At 41.6% G+C, this 19249-nt stretch overlaps 1 protein-coding gene across 1 annotated transcript in view; it reads left to right on the forward strand.

The window, feature by feature from the left end:
• DYNC2H1 (dynein cytoplasmic 2 heavy chain 1) overlaps window positions 1–19249 on the forward strand; it is a 317720-nt gene that overhangs the window by 79918 nt on the left and 218553 nt on the right. Inside the window, 10 exon segments of the mRNA XM_035722795.1 lie at window positions 1743–1873; window positions 3135–3383; window positions 3849–3957; window positions 6868–6921; window positions 6924–6980; window positions 8048–8190; window positions 12182–12266; window positions 14203–14322; window positions 14325–14356; window positions 15726–15863. Of these exon segments, the coding sequence (XP_035578688.1) occupies window positions 1743–1873; window positions 3135–3383; window positions 3849–3957; window positions 6868–6921; window positions 6924–6980; window positions 8048–8190; window positions 12182–12266; window positions 14203–14322; window positions 14325–14356; window positions 15726–15863 (1118 nt within the window).

The raw sequence follows: 19249 nt of genomic DNA on the forward strand, positions 1-19249 counted from the left end.
GGAGAATTGACATCTTCATTATGTTGAGTCCTCCAGTCTGTGAACATGATATGTCTGTCCATTTATTTAGATATTCTTTGCTTTCTTTCATCAGTGTTGTGTAGTTTTCAGCACATAAGTTTTGTACATATTTTGTTAGATGAACAACTAAGATTTAAAATTTTTTGAGCGACACAGAGAGTCAGATCATGTTAAAGAATGACTGTACTGTGTGGCGAGGGGGAAGACTCTGCATAGGTTCAGAGGCGTGAGGCGTGAGGAAGCTGGTGTGCACAGTGCGGGGCAGTGAAGGAGAATCACGCAGTCAGTGGAGCCAGGTCTGGGGGCCTCGATGGGTTTGGCTGTTTTTCCCGGCCCCATGGGAGCGGTATGGCGCTGTGCAGTTCTTCCGTGTACTCCTCCGGGACAGCTAGTGAGGACGTACTGGACGGCCAGAGACATATCGCAGGACACAAGCCGGGAGGCCGTGCAGTAGCTGAGGTGATGACACCTGATGACGTGGGAAGACAGTGAGTTCAGTTGTCTACGTGTTTCAATGTTTGCAGGCTCTTGGAGTGTCTTTTGGGGACGTGCGTGAAGTTTATCAGCTCTGTGAGGGGAGCAGTCTTGTCTGTCTTAACTACTTCTCTCTAACAGGAAGTGCGGGGCTTAAACACAGGTGTTTAATGATGAACATTGTATGTTCATTACATGTCTGTTAAGCAATTGGAAGTATGGGACCAGACTAGAGCTCGGGAGACTTGCCAATAGGTGACTGGGTTTTGGTATATCTGTAGTTGATAATTTAATCCACAGAATAAGGTTAAATAATTCAAGGGGAGCGTTTAGGATTAAAGAATAATGGACTGAATTTAGATCCCAGGGAAAATAAGAGTAGAAGGGATACACAGAGAACGGAGAGGGCTGGTGGTTGTGCCTTGTTGAGTATGGTCCTACAGATCTAAGGAAAAAGCTTCCAAAGCACACCAGGTCACGACGGGGATAGTGACTGCGACGGGGATGTGGACTTGGCAGTTATGGCAGCATTCTTCCCAAGGAAGAGTTTGATTGTAGAGATTTCTGCAGAGAGAGGGTAGTATAGGACAAGCAGTGATGAGGGAAAGGAGAAGAACGTGAAGAAGCTGGTCCAGGGAGCTCAAACTGCCTTTGAGCGGAGCACGTGAGAGGGAGGGCACTTTATGGAGTGTGCTTTCCCAAACGATCAGGATGGAAAGGTTCAGCAGAACGGTCAGCAGATTTTCCTTGTGTGGTCACAGGATGCTGCTGGAGATAAATATAAGGGAAGTGGTGCGGTTTTTGTTTTCTAACTAAAATTCAGTTACTTTTTCCTTTATTTTAGACTTAGGGCTCTTGATGGTATTTATAAATCTGTGTTCTTTCTCAAGGAGAGTTTTGAGTTTGTTTTAGTTGCCAATTGTATACGGAAATTGTGGAGAAGGGGAGGGAAGTAGGGAGAAAGCACAAGGGAGAGTAGTGAGGAGCATTCGGAGGAGGACCCTTCATTTGAGGAGAGAGGCGGGGGTCGGGCTGGAGCGGGGCCCGTCAGCTACTCTTCAGGGACAGTTTGACATGGCAGCATAAGGTCTTTGTTGGCTCACCAGGCACACTGTGCATACTTTCACGTTTCTGGGGATGGTCTTATTTGGAGGACTAACTGAAAAATAATGTAACGAACAGTGTATTTCCTGGTGCTGCCATTACCAATACACATATAAAACCAAAAATACCTTTCATTTCTGCAGACAGTTTCTATGTTACATGGGGAGCCCGACACAACGCAGGAACAAGGGTGGCCCCAGGACAGCCGTTGCCGCCCCATGGAAAACCACTCGGAAAACTGAATTCCGCGGATCTCAAGGATGTTATTAGAAAGGTATAACTTTGGGGCGCCTGGGTGTCTGCCTTTGGCTCAGGGTCCCGGGATCGAGTCCCGCGTCGGGCTCCCTTCTCGGTGCGGAGTCTGCTTCTCCCTCTGACTCCCCTCGTCCCCTCCCCCTTCGCACGTGCGCACGTGTGTGATTTCACGTGTGTGCACGCTCTCTCAAATAAATAAATCTTTAAAAAAAAGAGAAAGGTATAATCTGAATCATGAGTTTGAATTGGGATTTGGTTGTGATTGTAGTCATTTAAGAAATATTTGTTGTAAGCTTTCCGAGGCAGACAAAGATTATACGATAGACCGAGCTGGTTCTTGTGGAGTGTAGTCTGTTGTGGTAGATCTGACTAAGTGCTCCCGTACTCACACAGGTATGGGCGAGGTGGCCAAGGTACATGTCGGCAGAGTGTATCTGGTGTTGGAATTACTAATGAGGTTTAATATTAACTGGAAAATCATCCTAGAGCAGTGGTGTCCAAGTTCAGCGAGCATTAGAATCCCTTTGAGAACCAGGAAATACGCCACCTCCTGGGTCCCAGACTGACCAAGTTTCATTCCACATTTCTCCAGGGCTCCCAGGTGGTTGTTGATACCGCTGGTTCACTGAAACTGAGGCGCACTCTCCTAGAGACGTGTTTTGTTCTTTCTTCTTTGTGAAATTAGACAATAAAGAAGGAGAAACAGTGTTATATGTATGATGATTTGCTTTGGAAGTGAGTGTGGATTTTATATCCAGAAAAGCTGGTGCTGTGCGTGGGATGGACGCTACAGAGTCTGGGTCTGTTGGAAGTTGTTAAGGCTGCAACATCTGGTGTCCCTCACGCTGACACACAGTTGCTGGTGGGGCAGCCCGCGCGAGGGCTTTGGGTTCATTCCCCTGCAGTGCGTACCTACAAGAATTCACAAGATTAGGTTTTATGGTGTGCACACACTGATCTGAGTTGAAACAACTCGTAAAATTTGAGAGTTTTTAAAGTTTTTGTAATTAAGCTGTTGTGTCTCCCTACGTTTTACCCGCCGTATCAGCAGTGTCCTGCAGGTGTCTGATGACCGTGAGCTCTTGAACGTGTTTGGTATCACACAAGGTTTTTCGTAGAAGAGCTGGATTGCTGGTAGACTGTGGAGTGTAAGATGACACACTGCCACTTAGCCCCTTTTCCAGAGTGCATCAGAAGTATAAGCTTTACTCTAGATAACATTTTTGTTATGTAATGGGGCATATATTAATGATAAAATATTCGTTGTGGTTTTTTAAAAGGGCCTCATTCATTATGGACGAGATAACCAGAATTTGGATATTTTACTTTTCCAAGAAGTGCTGGAGTATGTGTCTCGGATCGACAGGGTGCTGAGCTTCCCTGGAGGCTCCCTCCTCCTGGCAGGGCGGAGTGGCGTCGGCCGGCGGACCATTACTTCCCTGGTCAGCCATATGCATGGAGCCGTGCTGTTTTCTCCAAAGATTTCCAGAGCCTATGAACTGAAGCAGTTCAAAAATGATCTCAAACACGTGAGTTACTCAAACCCTTTGCTTTATTTGGTTTTAAATCACAATTACTTGTTATTCTAAAAGCCTTCAGAGACCATTATGTCTCTGATATACGTCATAGTCTTTAATATGAATGATGGTTTTCCCCATGGTTATTAGAAAATTATATTTTTATGTACAGAGAGGCTATAGGTGGACCTGGAAGATAAAAGGACAGAATTTATATAGGACACAGGTGAGTGTATTTAGAAATGATCGTCTGTCTTAGCTGTGAAATCATATTAACATTTCCCCAACTGTTTGTTCATGGACTGGATTTACCTTCCAAACTATATGGCTGACGTTTGATTTTTAATTTTGATTACAAAGAAAGAAAGAGAGAAAAAGGAGAAAAGAAAGACATTATTTGCGTGAAGAATGGCGGGTTTTAACTGGGCCCCACACCTGTAATGGGTGCGAAGACCTGTGTTGTCACTTTCCGCGCAGGTGCTGCATCTTGCAGGGATTGAAGCCCAGCAGGTGGTTCTGCTTCTCGAGGATTACCAGTTCGTGCATCCTGCGTTTCTGGAGATGATCAATAGCCTTTTGTCTTCAGGCAAGTGAATGATTTCTATTCAAAGAAAAGAAAAGTAATAATGTTACTTTGTGTAAAATTGTGTTTCAGAGCATGTGTGGTATGGGTTTTACTCAGGGGTCCTGCGGTTAAACATGCTTGGAGCTGGAGAATTGAGAAAGCCCATTTTTATAAAATCAGGAGATTGAAGAATTACATAAGCGTGATTATTATTATTATTTTTTAAAGATTTTATTTATTTATTTGAGAGGGGGAGAGAGAGCACAAGCAGGGGGAGTGGCAGAGGGAGAGGGAGACAAGCAGGCTTCCCGATGATCAGGGAGCCCGACATGGGGCTCAACCCCAGGACCCTGGGATCATGACCTGAGCCGAAGGCAGATGCTTGACTGACTGAGCCACCCAGGCGTTCCCCCAAAATGATTAATGTTGGTGAATGTCCTGAAAAACTGGCCCTCCCATATGCTTTTGGTGGGACCATTATCTGTTACAGTCTTTTGGGAAAGTTATCAGCCAGTGTTGTTTAAAAAAAAATGTGCCATACCCTTTAATATAGCAGCTCTATTACGTGTAGGAATTTCACCTACAGAAATAATAGATTTAGTATGCAGGGAAATGCATAGTATAATTCATAATAAAAATGTGATGGAACCTCACTGTCCATCGTTAGTGGAATGGCTGAATCATGGCCTTAACACAGATATGTAAATACAGATATATTCTCAGTATCTGAGGTCCATGTTTCCAAGATCGCAGTATGCTCTTGTTGTCTCTTGAGTCACCTGTTTTCATGGTTTTCTCGAGAGGATACCTGCAATTTCCTATATGTCTTCCTTTTCTGAAGAATTTGTGACATTTATTCGAATCTCTTTATGAGTCGTCACTGTTAGAATTGGTAAGAGGTAGCTTAGTTTTAAACTTGGACCAAGATTGTTTTGTTATTTAAGTACAAAATAAACCTTGTTAAAAGCTAGTTTCCGTGATGCGCCTGTCAGACCCCGTGTTTAGTAAATGCTTGTTTTGTGTCATGTTAGGTGGGCTCTGAAATGAAATAGTCTTCTCTTCAGAATGTTACAGCTCTGGTCGAGGAACACGTGTGATTTAGAATGGGAAGTGTCTACATTTCATGTTCACGTGACTGCAGGCCGGGATGCTGGTTAGGCAGTCAGCAGGCCAGTCTCTGGCCCAAGTCCTGCCGAGGCAGGTGCTGGAGTGGGGCTGCTGGGGCTTGGGGCCTGCTCACAGGACCACTCCTGTCCATGTGTACGGTGTGTGTCCCTGCATATTGCTTCCGTCGTCACTAGGTGGAGGCCTGTTCCTTATGGCTGAACCTAGTCAAGCAGAGAGACAGCTTTGTGCTAGGATTTTCGTTTTGTTTTGTTTGTGAAAGCAAACATCCACATAAGCATTAATGCAGTAATTATTGTTTTTACCTTTTTACCTTAAGATAAATTGGTCTTTATTATCAAGTTGTAACTGCAAAAATCGTAAGTTAAATTTTACCATTTTTAGCAAAAAAGTATTTGAAAAATGCTTTCAGAGAAAACAGGCCTTTGTCTCTTTTTTCTATTTCAAATTCTTATTTGCTGTAGTGGATAGTATGTACGTAGAGCTAGGTTTCTTTGCTACATTTAAGGAATCGAAAGTGTCTTGTTGGGGCACCTGGGTGGCTCAGTCGTTAAGCGTCTGCCTTCGGCTCGGGTCATGATCCCAGTGTCCTGGGATCGAGCCCCGCATCGGGCTCCCTGCTCGGCGGGAAGCCTGCTTCTCCCTCTCCCACTCCCCCTGCTTGTGTTCCCTCTCTCACTGTGTCTCTCTTTGTCAAATAAATAAATAAATGAAAATCTTAAAAAAAAAAAAAAAGAAGTGTCTTGTTATGGCTGAAATGGAAAGACATAGAGCAGATTTGTGTGTGCATGTGTTTGGGTATGTACAAGCTTGGCAGACGAGATGTGGTCTGGCACCTCTGAGTTGGGCCTGAAGGAAGGTAGGGATGAGGCTGTGATGGGCCCTGTGTGAATGCACTGCCTTGGATGCATAGCAAAAGGGTTTTTGCTTAATCTTACTGTTTTTTGCAAACTTTAAATATATTGGCTTAATAAATGTTTATTAAACACCTGTTATGTGCCAGGCCCAGTTCTAAATACTGGACTCGTAGTTGTGAATAAGACCTAGTTCAGTGCCCCTATCAATGCTTGTGGTCTTAATCCAGTGTGAATTGCCTTTCATCATTCTGTTGCCTTGTAACAGGCCCTGGACTAGTTCTGATTTCTACTACAGGTTCATTCATTCATTCATTCATCTAATAAATATTTATGTTCCAGATACTTTGCTAAGGATGGTCTAAGGTTAATATTAAACATGATCAAATATTTGACCTTTGGGAATTCAGAATCTAATTGAGCAGGAAAGGAAAATACTTCATTCATGGTTCTGTGATGTGATACATGCTGAACAGCGACATGTTTAGATGTGGGAGAGAGAAGGGGTGCTCTCCCCGGCACCTGGGAAGTCAGCACAGCAGTGTCTCCTAGGACACATGGTAATTTGGGGGGAAGGTAAAGGCCAGAGGAAGACTGTGCATATAAATTCCAGGAAGAGGGAGTATGTCATTATATTTATGGGACACAAAGACGTTCACTGAGGCTAGAATACAAGGTCTCATATGGGAGGGGTGGAGAAGAACCCGCAAGGATAGGTGGCCAGCTAGATGGTCCACTGTCTTGAACGGCTTGCCCAGGAGTTTGAGTTTTATCGAATGAAGGTAACAGAGGGAGATTTGTGAGTAATAGAGAGGTGATAGGGTTATGTATTTTTGGAAACAGCCTGAATAAGAGCAGACTGATACAAAAATAGAACAAGTGTTGTGGATGTAAAGTGTGTTTCAACTGGGGTAATGCAGCTAAAATTCATGAGAAGTGCTGTGTCCCGTAGGTGAAGTTCCTGGACTCTATACCCAGGAAGAATTAGAGCCTTTGCTGTTGCCCCTCAGGATGAGGCTTCGCAGGATGGTTTTTTCGGACCAGTCGTCAATTACTTTACATATAGTAAGTGACTGTATTGAATTCATCAATTCAAACTCTGGTTCATGTGAAATAAGTACCATTTAATTTGCCATATTTTCTAATTAGGTTGCAAAGGTGTCTTAAATCTTGGGTCTATTTGGTAATTTATACTTTTTTCTTTTTTACGGTGCTTTTAGAAAAGCCAACCTGTAGTAAAAGCATGTTAGCAAAATTTTAGCAGAAGGGGAAGATGAAAGTGTTTTCATGTTCCTTGGAATATTTACTTCACTGCTTTTGTTTCTGTGTGGTAAAACTAGTGTTCAGAACTTCCTATCTTAGAAAATTATTGAACTGGTTAGATTTTGCCAGACTCTCTAGTTTTTTCTAGCTCAGCAGCTTTCTGATCACAGAAGCGGTTTTATGTGCACTGCGGATATCTCACATTGAAGAAGTCGTTACAAGGCACTAATAATACCAGACATCACTACTACACTTAGCTCCTTTCTTTCCCTAAAAGAACATTTGTTATTGAAACAGAGAAACTGGTTAAAGAGCTACCGTCCCCTCCCTCTCCTTCCAGTTCACAAGGAAACTCTACCAGGCCTCTGGGAAACTGATCATCCCAGTGCTATTCAAAACAGTTTCAGAACATGGATAATGACGCAAACTTTCCAAACTCCCTTTCATGAAGGGAAAATAACATTGGTGAAACAGGAAAAATATATTTCTCCTAAAAGAAAATTGGAGATCAATTTGCTTGTGAATACTGAAATCAAAATCCTTGAAAGAAAAATTGTAAAGTAGAATCCAGTTTCACATTTGAAAAGTAACATACAAAACAGCAATCTGGTATATGGACACTTGCCTTCCTCCTGAATTCCTTCTGGATCTTTTCTCTTAGCATGCACGCACACGCGCGCGCGCGCACACACACACACACACACACACAAGTATTTCTGAACAAAAATAAAAATCATAACTGTAATATTGCTTAATGGCTCCTACCATTTCATTTTAGAAAATTTTAAACTCATAAAAGCAGACCATATATAGATTTCCCCAATTATTATTGTTGTAATTTCCATGATAATTTTCTTATATTTTTTTAGGAATTCAACAAAACTTGCATATTGTCTTGATAATGGATTCTGCAAATTTAAACTTCATAATAAACTGTGAGAGTAATCCAGCTTTGCATAAGAAATGCCAGGTGTTGCGGATGGAGGGTTGGTCAGATAGCAGCATGAGGAAAGTAAGTTTAACATTTAAGTATGGAAATGAAAGACAGCATATTTTCTTTTTGAAGTTACAGATTTTCCTGACTTTGCTTTGGTGTCTGTTATTATATTACCTTAATTGTGGCACTGATTATACATGTTTGAAAACCTCTCTCTTTTCTTTATGTTCTTATATGACATTTTAGTTGAGTGTACAACTTCATGTGCTTAAGGACTACAGAGGTACTTATTGTACTTTAAAAATTTTATTCATGTTGTTAGCTAGCCTATGATAAAAACATCGTAGCAATAATTTTAGCCATTTTTTTGAATTAAAAAAATTAAATCTTAAAAAATATCTATCATTGTGGTGCTAAGTGTTGGGAGGGGGATGTGTTTGAAGTGTGAATTCATTGAACCATCTTAACTGGAAGCCTCTGCCATTGTTTTGTTTGATAAATAATATTTTTCAGGATTATTTCTTTGAATAATATTTATATTCTCGATCATTCATGTCTTCATTTTTGTGTAAAGAAGTACGGACTATTGCCTATCATGAGTCAGAGGGAGGACTGTAATTTGAGATGAGAGTTAAAGTTTTACAGATGAGGTGATATTTTAGTTAGATTTCAGGAAGTAGATAAAGGACAGGAAAATTATTCCAGTCTTAAGAGGCCACGTGAACGAGAGGCTTCATTAAGAAGTAATTATCGGGTCTCTAATATGTGCCACTGTTCTATCTGTTGGGGTTATAGCAAAGAAAAAGCAGATGAAAGTCCCTGCCCTCATGGAGTTTACAAGGTTTTGGGGGGTCGCGGGGGGGAATGTCTTCTTCAGGGAGACCCTGAGCTGACAGCTTGCCTGGTGACTCTGAGAGTCAGCCGGAAGCCCAGTCAGCGGTTAGAGTGACTCAGAGGGAGAGCAGTTGGGGGTGTGGCGTCAGGGAAGTAAGAGGAGAGCAGTTAGGGTGGGGGTTTGTGAGCCACGCTGCGGAGTTTAGCTTTTCCTGGAAACAGGTGAGGGAGGCTTCGGAGGCTTTTGACACACCGTTCTAATGTTTCAGCGGGATTACTTTGGCTTCTGTGCTGGGAATAGACTCTCAAAGGCCAGGGTAGAATTAGTTACAAAGCTGTTGCAGGAGTCGGTGAGAGAGAAGGATGGTGTGCACTAGGGATGGAGGAGGAGAGGTGGTGGGAAGTGGCTGGATTCTGAATACGTTTTACTGTAGAAATAACCGAATTTGCTGACAGATTGTACTAAGATGTAAAAGGAGGTGAGGCTGGAAGGATACAGCCAAGGATGTTGGCTGAAGTCCCTGGAAGGGTGGAGTACCCGTCCACGGGGAACGGGGACCGAGAAGAGCACTTGCAGGGGAGGATGTGAGGCTTGCAGTTGTAGATGTGTTCTTGACGAGACGTCAGACCTCCGAGCTGCAGGACGCAGAAGGCATCGGGGTGTAGGAGTCTGGAGTTCAGGGGAAAGAAGGGTCAGGCATCCAGGATAAAACACAGGGAATTGTCAGGGTATGGGTGGTATTTACAGCTCTGAGAATGAATGATGCCACCAAGGAATGAGCGTTGACTACCAGAGAGTGACCGTCAAGGACTGAAGTCTTGGGCTCTTGTTCAACATGAAAAGGTTGACGTGAAGATGAGGGATCCGCAAAGGATACTGAGAAGGAGCTGCTGTGGGGAAATGGGAGGGAAACCGGCAGAGTGTGAAGACGAGCAAAGACTGCATTTCAGGGCCGTGGTGCAGGCAGGTGGACGGGGCCTGTGAGCTGACTGTCGGCTCTGGCAGCAGGGAGGCCAGCGTGAGGCTAAGAAAGCAGTTTTGAGTTAGCGGCTGCCAACTGGAACGTGCTCCAGAAACAGTGAGAAGGAGATTGGAGAGAGTGAATGTGGTCACCTCTTGTGAGGGGTTTTGTTGTAAAGTGGAACAGAGAAATGGATCCGTGTGGAAGGAAGTAGGTAAAAATAATACTTTTTTTTGAAGTTTTAAGGTAGGACATACTATTACACGTTTGTATGCCGTCGGGAATGCAAACAAGGAAGTAAGAACATATGAAAGGCAGGGGAACATTGTGCAGCCATGTCACGGCCTGGTGCACAAATGAGAGGACTAGGGACTGGCCTCTGCAGCAAAGCAAGCAGGGCGCAGGGGCCCAGCTCCAGGTAAGCGGGCAGGTGTGGTACCAGGGAGTGGTGGACAGGCTTCTGATTGTTTCTGTTTTCTCAGAGACAGCAAGGTGATGAGCTGAGAGAAAAGCCGAGGGGAGAGTTTGTGGGGTCCTGAAGGGATGTAAGAAGATACGCGGAAAGAGGGGAAGGCTGAGGAGAAGGGGTATGAGGGCTGGGTGGCATAGGGTTGGCATGAGCTGGCGATGGGAGAGTTGAGCGGAGGCCGTCAGCGTGCTGTGTGTTTCCCTCAGTCACTGTGCCCTCGCAAGGGCACACCTGCAGTGAGTGCTCACTTGCACTTGGCCAGGACTGGGGCTTTGTTACTCGAGTACAGCCGAGTCAGTGAGGGCTGAGGGAGTTGCGAGCTCATGATAAGGAAGATGGTGAACGACAGTGTGGCGATTTTCAAATTCATAGATCGCAGGTCTTAGTGGAGCATGAGGCTTATTGGCCCTACGAAGGGAATGGGCTGGGGCTGCCTGGGATATTTGCAGGTGACATGATGGAATGATTTCAGTTCTTGTTAGTGACGCGGTCTCAGGGTCTGACCATGGCAGGTAGGGCATGATTAGCTGAGGAAAAGGTGGTGGAGAAGACACCAGAAGGACAGGAGTTGAAGGAATTGAGAGGTGAAGGTATTAATCGGAATTAATAGAGTTAATACGCATTTTTATCTCTGAGGGGGAGAATGGAGATGAAGGGGAGCGTGGGCCCATCCAGCCAGGAACGCTTTGCAGATGGAGGGTGTTGTTTTGTCAGCCAGCTTTATTGAGATACACAAACTGATAAATAAAAGTTGTCTATACTTAATGTGTACAGTGTGATGTTTGGACATATGTATATCTTGTGCGATGTTTACACAATCAAGCTAATTCACATAAGGGATAGACTATTTTAAAGAAAGCAAGTTTCCTAAGAAAAAAATTTCAGTTTATTTGAAAGGATAAATTTGAAATATTCTCCCAGAGGCTCCAGGGTTTTGGCAGAAATCAGTGAAGATGTTTGAGGGGAAAAACAGTATTCTCTGGTCACGAACCATGGCACTTTCAAATTCTTCGTCAGTAAAGGGGTCTTTTGTGTGACATTTTGTTTAGTCTGGGAGATTCAGAAAGTGAGACTTTGACCCGCATACCTGGACACCTTGGGCTTCCTGTTGCAAAAATGTCCGTGTTCTGCTACTTTAATTTTCTTCCCGGGAAACTAAGAATATTTTACTTCTGTTTTTTTTTTTTTTTTTTTTGTATATTTTAAATGAGTACTCTTATTAGATTATCATATTTTCCCTTATAATAATGATCTGTTTATGAAACTTGATCTTATTTGTGATAGTGGCAAAATCCTAGTGGTAGCTCAACAACAGTTTTTGAGATTATCAATTATAAAACTGTTAATTACCAATTGTGGGATTCTTTTCATTTACTTTTCGTTTCTTCTTATTCAGGAAACCTCAGAACCCTTACTATCCCTTTATGCCCTGATGCCAAATAAAGCTTTTCATTTTTCTTATTGTGTGATTTTCAGTGGCATTTGTGATTATTTTCTAATTCAATCCAAACTGTGATCTGTGATCTCCTTCATTTCATATGGTCTAATCATTTTTCAAGTGAGGTGTTGTCAGTAATTTGCAATCAATTAATGGTTGATGTGTGTCAAAAATCTTGTCTAGGAAATACTCTAGAATATTAGAATTCTAAAAATTCTGAAGATGGATATATTCGTTATTTCTCTTACTCTGGTAAGAAATCTAGAAGAAAAGTGTTCTTTTTATTTTTAACCTTTGATATTGGATTTATTTAAACTTTTTGCTATTGAGTTGAGGTTTGAAGACATGCTCTTCCTCTTTTAGACACCTGAAATGTTATTCAGTGAAACAGATGGTGAAGAAAAATACAGTGACAAAAAAAGGAAAGAAGAAAAGAAAAAAAACTCAGGTAGTATTTTGATGAAATTGACTTTGTGAAATAATTGCCATTTTTTGGTGTCATAGATTCCTTAAAGATTCACAGTGATTATGAATTTGAATAATGACAAACTAGCACAAAGTCTTTTTTTTTTTTTTAAAGATTTATTTATTTGTTTGCGGGGGGAGGGGCAGAGGGAGAGGGAGAGAGAATCCCAAGCAGACTCTGCGCTGAGTGTGGAGCCTGATGCGGGGCTCGATCCCAGGACCCTGAGATCATGACCTGAGCTGAGACCAAGAGTTGGGCGCTTTTAACTGACTGTGCCACGCAGGTGCCTCCTAACAAAGATTTCTTTGGATGAAAACTAAACTAAAGCTCTCTGTATTTATAAACTCATGTTTATGTCATTTTCTACAGGACCTAACTCATTATCTATTGTTTACATTTAAGAAGTTGAACAATTATATTCTTGACCCGGATGATCAGATGTTCTACTTACATTGTCTGGGGTCTTTGGCTAGAAGGCTAAGCTTCTCTATTAGTTTTCACTTTTCACTTAGCTACGTGACAGCATGCAACTCACACATGAAAAAGTTTTATGGTGTTCTTTGAGTGTGGACACAATATTTTCTTAATTATACTCTCATTATTTTTTCCAGTTCCAAATTAATTTTGAATGTGGTCTTTTTTTTTTTTTTAGTATCATAGCACATTCATTCATTTATTTATCTAACCATCTAGTCACCAAATAGTTGTTGAACTTGTTTTACCTTAGGTACTGGGCTGGATACTAGAGATGACTTAGGAGCTCCTACTGCACTAAAGAATAGCAAGAATTATGTTCTATATAAACATAAACTCTGATACAGTGAGATAAATGATGGTAGGAGTTGATGTGGAGAGCCTTTGAAAGTGAGACAGCTTTTACTAGCAGATGTTACAGCAAACGGACAGGGGCAGATGGGCAGTTTGGGGAAGAGTGGCTACATGCAAAAGGCTCCGAGAAATAAACCAGCTATTTTATTGGATCTGTGAACAGCCCAATGGCTGAGACATGGACATGTGAGCAGTAGAGTACTAGGTGAAGAGAAGGCAGGCGGCTTCAGTAATGACAAGCCTCCCGTGTCGTGCTAAGGAATTTGGATTCTGACTCGTGGGTGATCTGCGGTCATGGAGCGATTTTAGCAGAGACGTAACCAGGGTCTTGCTGTAGAAACAAAAGTGTCTGGGTCCATCCTTTTCCTCAATTACGGGCAACTGGGGGGGTGTAAGAAGAAACTGAAGGCGATCAGAGCCCTGTGGAAGGCCACTGCAGTAAACCAAGAGGAAGGAATGGACTTGGGGGTACCAGGAGGCACTCTAAGGGGACCCCTTAGAGGAAGGAGGACGCAAGGACATTTCTCGGGGTTCTGGCTTAGAACAATGATGAGAAGTTGTCTTTACTAACCGAGGTAGAGAATATGGAAGAACATAGATTGAGGTGATGAGAGGAAGATAACACGTTTAGTAATGGATGTGTTCAATCCTGTGTGAACTGCCTCCTCATTTTTTGGCTTTTGAGGTCCTGTTTCACCCTGTGTCAAATGACAGTGGATCTGTGTTGCTTGGTTTGGTATCTCTTTTCCATTCAAGGAGCTTTTATTGTGTTTGCTTCTGGATTACAAGTTCTGTAGTTCCAACTAATTTATATGCTATGACAACCTGTAGATTTCTCTCTCTTGCAGCAGTAAAAGTGTTCAGAGCAAATATGTCACAGTGGACAGATAGAGACCACTGAAATTAAGTAATTCAAAGTCATAAGGAACATGGGAGCTGTGAATAGATGTACCTTTATGCAGAGATGATACCTCGTATTTCTAGTTCTGTAGGTGGAAATATTTAGTATGAAATAAATGTAGTTAAGATGATTTTCTCTAATTCACAATAGATCATGTATATATTAAATCATTTTGTTTTCTCTTTCTAGTTGATCCTGATTTTCTAAAATCATTTTTATTAATCCGTGAATCTTGTAAAGCATATGGTGCTACCCCAAGCCGATATATGACCTTTTTACGTGTGTATTCTGCCATCAGTAGCACCAGAAAAACGAACTATTAAAAAGACAAAGTCATTTGCAGGTACAATATTGGTAATCTCCAATTATTTTACTTATCTCTGGGGTACAAGGATTATGTATATTACAAACCGTTGCCTGTGGCATGTATTTGGTGTAAATGAGTACTGTATTACATGCCTTAAAACAGTTTCACCTACCCGTATTGCTCATAGGTATACTAACGGTTTTGTAATTTTTATTTAGATTCAGTAATTGTTTTTTTTCTCTACTGGATGGTATTTATGTGCTTTTGATAGTTTATGGTGATCTTTAAAAGCTTCTTTAAAATCAAAGTGTTTTTAGAAATTCAGAAATGTCTATTATTAATTAAAACATAATATCTGAGATTAAGCTTTATAATAACCTTTAAAATTAAAATTATACCTTATAAAATATTACTTTTATCTATGTCAGTACATTCTGAACAGTTGTCTTTCTCCATTTCTGCAACTACAGAGCTTCAACTTAAATGTGGCATTAAAATGCCAGCCTTGGAAGTTGTCTGAGAGCATTTCCTCTCCAAAATCGTAGTGTCATAAAGTAGGATCCGTCCTAATTGACAAAGTTATCTTTATCCCTCTTTCATTCAGAGCAAGCCACTAACTGTACATGCTTTGGGAAGGTCATTTTCTTGATTTAGTTCTCTGGGGTGCTTTGGGTAAATTATGCAGACTTGTTGACCTGCAACTTAATTGGGTGAGTTAGATAAAGAACCAGCATGATGCTGTCCTCTCTGTTGGGTGCTCGGTAAATATTGGTTATATTGCTTTTTGCCATTACTATCTCCCGAAATCTTCTCATTTGTTAGGTGACAAAAACCCAACTCATATTATAGAAGAGGGGGAATATTTCTGTGTTCATTCCTTGGATTACTCACGGGTAGTGGGATGGGGTGCAGTAATGGCCAGCCCAGGGTCAGATGTCCACCCAAGAGTAGGCCTTGAGTCGTTTTACATAGTCAGGGAGACTGAGAAGTGGAAAAGCTTTGCTGAGTTTTTCCTTGCTTTCTGTTTTCTTTCTCACAGAATTCAGTGGGTAAAAATCCTGGTCTTGAAGCTCCCAAGTATGTGTTGATCTCTTCGGCTTTACTGTGACAGTTTTAAAGTCTGTTTTTCTTTTATGTCTCTGTGGAGTCTTGTACCACACCTTAATGGGTATACGGTTGAATAAGTCATTATAATTAGCAGCAAGGAGCTACCCAAGTCCACTTGCAAGCGTTTGATGTGTACACAGTTAGGTTTTTCCTTGATTCTTTCTTTCTTGAAGATTTCCTTGATTCTTTCTTAAAGATACCCCATTGTATATATATCCCACATCTTCTTTATCCATTCATCAGGATAAAGAGTATAAAATTCCTTTTTTTTAAATGTTAGTTAATTTTATTGATACAGGCTGGTGTGTCTAAACTGAATGAAGCTAAAGCTCTTGTGGACGAGCTAAACAGAAAAGCTGGAGAACAAAGTGTGTTACTTAAAACTAAGCAAGACAAAGCAGATGCTGCTCTCCAAGAGATCACAGTGTCAATGCAGGTAATGTTTCGAGGGAGCATGAAAATGCAGACCGTAGGGAGACCACATCTGCCTGATTATTACTGTGAAAACTTAGATTTTTACTTATGTGGATTTGAAAAATATTGCTTGTCTGTGCTGAGTCAGGCTGATGGTATTAAGTACTAGAGCTTTTGTGGAAAAGCATAGTATTTTCCCATGTTATTTTAAAATCATAGCTATAGTCTTCTCAGTTCACCATATACTAATATATCTAAACCCTGTAAATATATAACATTTTACGTTGGTATAGATTTGTAAGCGATTTTATTTGTTTACCCTCTGCTAGTTAAGTTGATATTTCCTTTTATTTTTTAAAAAATTATCTCCTTCAGGCTTCAAGGTTTTTTTTCTCCTGCCTTATTAAAGGCAGAATATTAATTCTCAAGATTTACAAAATAAGTCTTTATTCATTTTACTTATACTTTCATGATATTTTAATATTTTGATTCTGTCCACTTTTTGCCATTGCCTTGCCTTTGTCAAACCTTTCAGAGGAGACGTCTTTGACGTTCTTGTCCGCACAGGCGCTGCGTCCGTGTGCCCTCCCAGGCTGCTCTGTGCTGACCCCCGCCACATCCATCTCCCTCGTCCTTCAGCCCTACTCTCTCATTTGAGCTTCAGACCCAAATCCCCAATAATCTGCTAGACATGTCTTCTGAGAAGTCTCTCAGCTTTATGGCTGGGTCATATTCCAGGGTGTATGTGTATTCTATCCCACATCTTCTTTATCAGTGCGCACTTGGGCTTCTTCCATAATTTGGCGATTGTAGATAATGCTGCTGTACACATTGGGGTGCATGTGCCCCTTCGAATTAGTGTTTTTATATCCTTTGGGTAAATACCCAGTAGTGCGATTGCTGGGTCATGTGGTAGCTCTATTTTCAATGTGGTTCTCAACCACATTCTAATCATAGTCTAATCTGTCGATGGACATCTGGGCTCTTTCCACAGTTTGGCTATTGTGGACATTGCTGCTATAAGCATAGGGTGCACGGACCCCTTCGGATCCCTACATTTGTGTCTTTGGGGTAAATACCCAGTAGTTCAATTGCTGGATCCTAGGGTAGCTCTATTTTCAACTGTTTGAGGAACCTCCATACTGTTTTCCAGAGTGGCTGCACCAGGTTGCATTCCCACCAACAGTGTAGGAGGGTTCCCGTTTCTCCACATCCCCGCCAACATCTGTTGTTTCTTGCGTTGTTGACAGTATAGCTAATTGTTCAAGACAGAACTTATAAATTATATTAGACATATGTTCTCTCAGTCCCTACCTTTCATGAATCACTAAGTTCTGTAAGTTTACCTTCTTGATTAAATCTCATATGTTTCTCCATCTTCATGTTGGTGACTATTAACCTTACTGCAAGTCTAATGCCTCTTTTAATTAAAATTAACTTCAAAATTTAATAGACTAATGTATAAATCTCAATAAAAGGAACTGGCACAAAAACTCATAAAATAATAAGGTTGGACGAATTATGATTTAAAGACTTACTATTGAGGGGCGCCTGGGTGGCTCATTTGGTTGAGCATCTGCCTTCGGCTCAGGTCATGATCTCAGGGTCCTTGGATCGAGCCCCGCATCTGGCTCCCTGCTCAGTGGGGAGTCTGCTTCTTCCTCTCCCTCTGCCTGTCACTCCCCCTGCTCATGCTCTCTCTCTTGCTTGCTCTCTAACTAAATAAAGAAAATATTAAAAAAAAAAAAGACTTACTATTGAGCTATAGTGATCAAGGCAGTGTGGTACTGGTGTAGTGATAATCAAACAGATCATTGGAACATTATGAAGTTCAGAAAAAAACTAACACGTGCATAGTTAATTGGTTTTATACAAAATGCCAATTAAATGGGGAAAGGATGGTCTTTTTAAAAAATGGTATTTAAATATCCATGTAGAGAAAAATAAACAAGACCTCTACCTTAAACTTGTACAAAAATTAACTGAATATGGGTCATAGATCTAAATGTACAGCATAAAATTATAAAACTTTGGAAGAAAACAGCAGAAAATGTTAATGATGTTGGGTGAGATAAAGATTTTTTTAGATGTGATACCAAAATAGAAAAAGAAGAAAAATTGATGAAATTGGACCCTATCGAAATTAAAAACTTTTCCTCTGTGAAATACGTTCTGAAGAAAATTAAAGAGCAAATCACAGACTGGGAGAAATTATTTACAGAACATAAATCTGCTAAATGACTTGTATCCAGAATATACAGAAACCATTAGAACACAATAATAAAACAAAAAGTCTAATTTAAAAATGAGGAAAAAATCTGAAGGTGCCCTGCATGGTAGAAGACATAGGAAGGGCCAGTAAATGCACAGAGAGATGCTCGGCATGATTAGTCATCAAGAAATGTAATCCCCTTGTTTCCAGACATTTTCTTCCAACTTCTGTTGTCGTGACCGAAACACTCCCAAGTTCTGTTAAGTCTGATCCTTTGCAGGTGATCTTTTTCTTTTTTCCTCTCTTGAGACTTTGTGGAAGTCATTGTTCTGAAGGTGACACCATCTGCCTTGGCTTAGGTCTCCTTTCGTTCCCTGTGTTGGACACCGTGTGGACTCTGCCCCAGGACACTTCTCTCCGCGGTCCCGGGAAGTGTCCTTACTGCGTGTGGCCGTGCTCCCCTCCCTCCATGTCTCCGTCTTCCCTTCCTGGGTGCTTGTTACTTGGACTGTGGGCTTCCCCGACTGCTTCCCTAATTCTCTTATGTTTTCTCACCTTTTTCCTTCTCTTTTTGCTCTACTTCCTTTAAAAATTCTTCATTTTCTAATTCGCCTCTTGAGCTTTTCATTCCTGCTCTGATGTTATCTCTCAGGAGATTCTTTAGCCTGTAAATCCTTCCTTTTGGCAGCATCCCCATTTTTTTTTTTATTTTTTATTTTTTTTATTTTTATTTTTTAAATTTTATTTATTTATTTGTCAGAGAGAGAGAGAGAGAAAGCACAAGCAGGGGGAGCGGCAGACAGAGGGAGAAGCAGGCTTCCTGCGAGCAGGGAGCCCGATGCGGGGCTCAATCCCAGGACCCTGGGATCATGACCTGAGCCAAAGGCAGACGCTTAACGACTGAGCCACCCAGGCGCCCGCCCCCGCCTTTTTTAAAGATTTTATTTATTTATTAGAGAGAGAGAGATAGCAAGGGCAGGAACACAAGCAGGGGGAGTGGGAGAGGGAGAAGCAGGCTTCCTGCCGAGCAGGGAGCCCGATGTGGGGCTCAATCTCAGGACCCTGGGATCATGACCTGCGCCAAAGGCAGACGCTTAACCCACTGAGCCACCCAGGCGCCCCTGCAGCGTCCCTTTTTATTGGTCTCTTTCATTGTTGCCTCATCTCCACTTAGCCCTCGGAGGGTACTTTATGAA

Source organism: Zalophus californianus, chromosome 11 (genome assembly GCF_009762305.2).
Source record: "Zalophus californianus isolate mZalCal1 chromosome 11, mZalCal1.pri.v2, whole genome shotgun sequence".
Taxonomy (NCBI): domain Eukaryota; kingdom Metazoa; phylum Chordata; class Mammalia; order Carnivora; family Otariidae; genus Zalophus; species Zalophus californianus.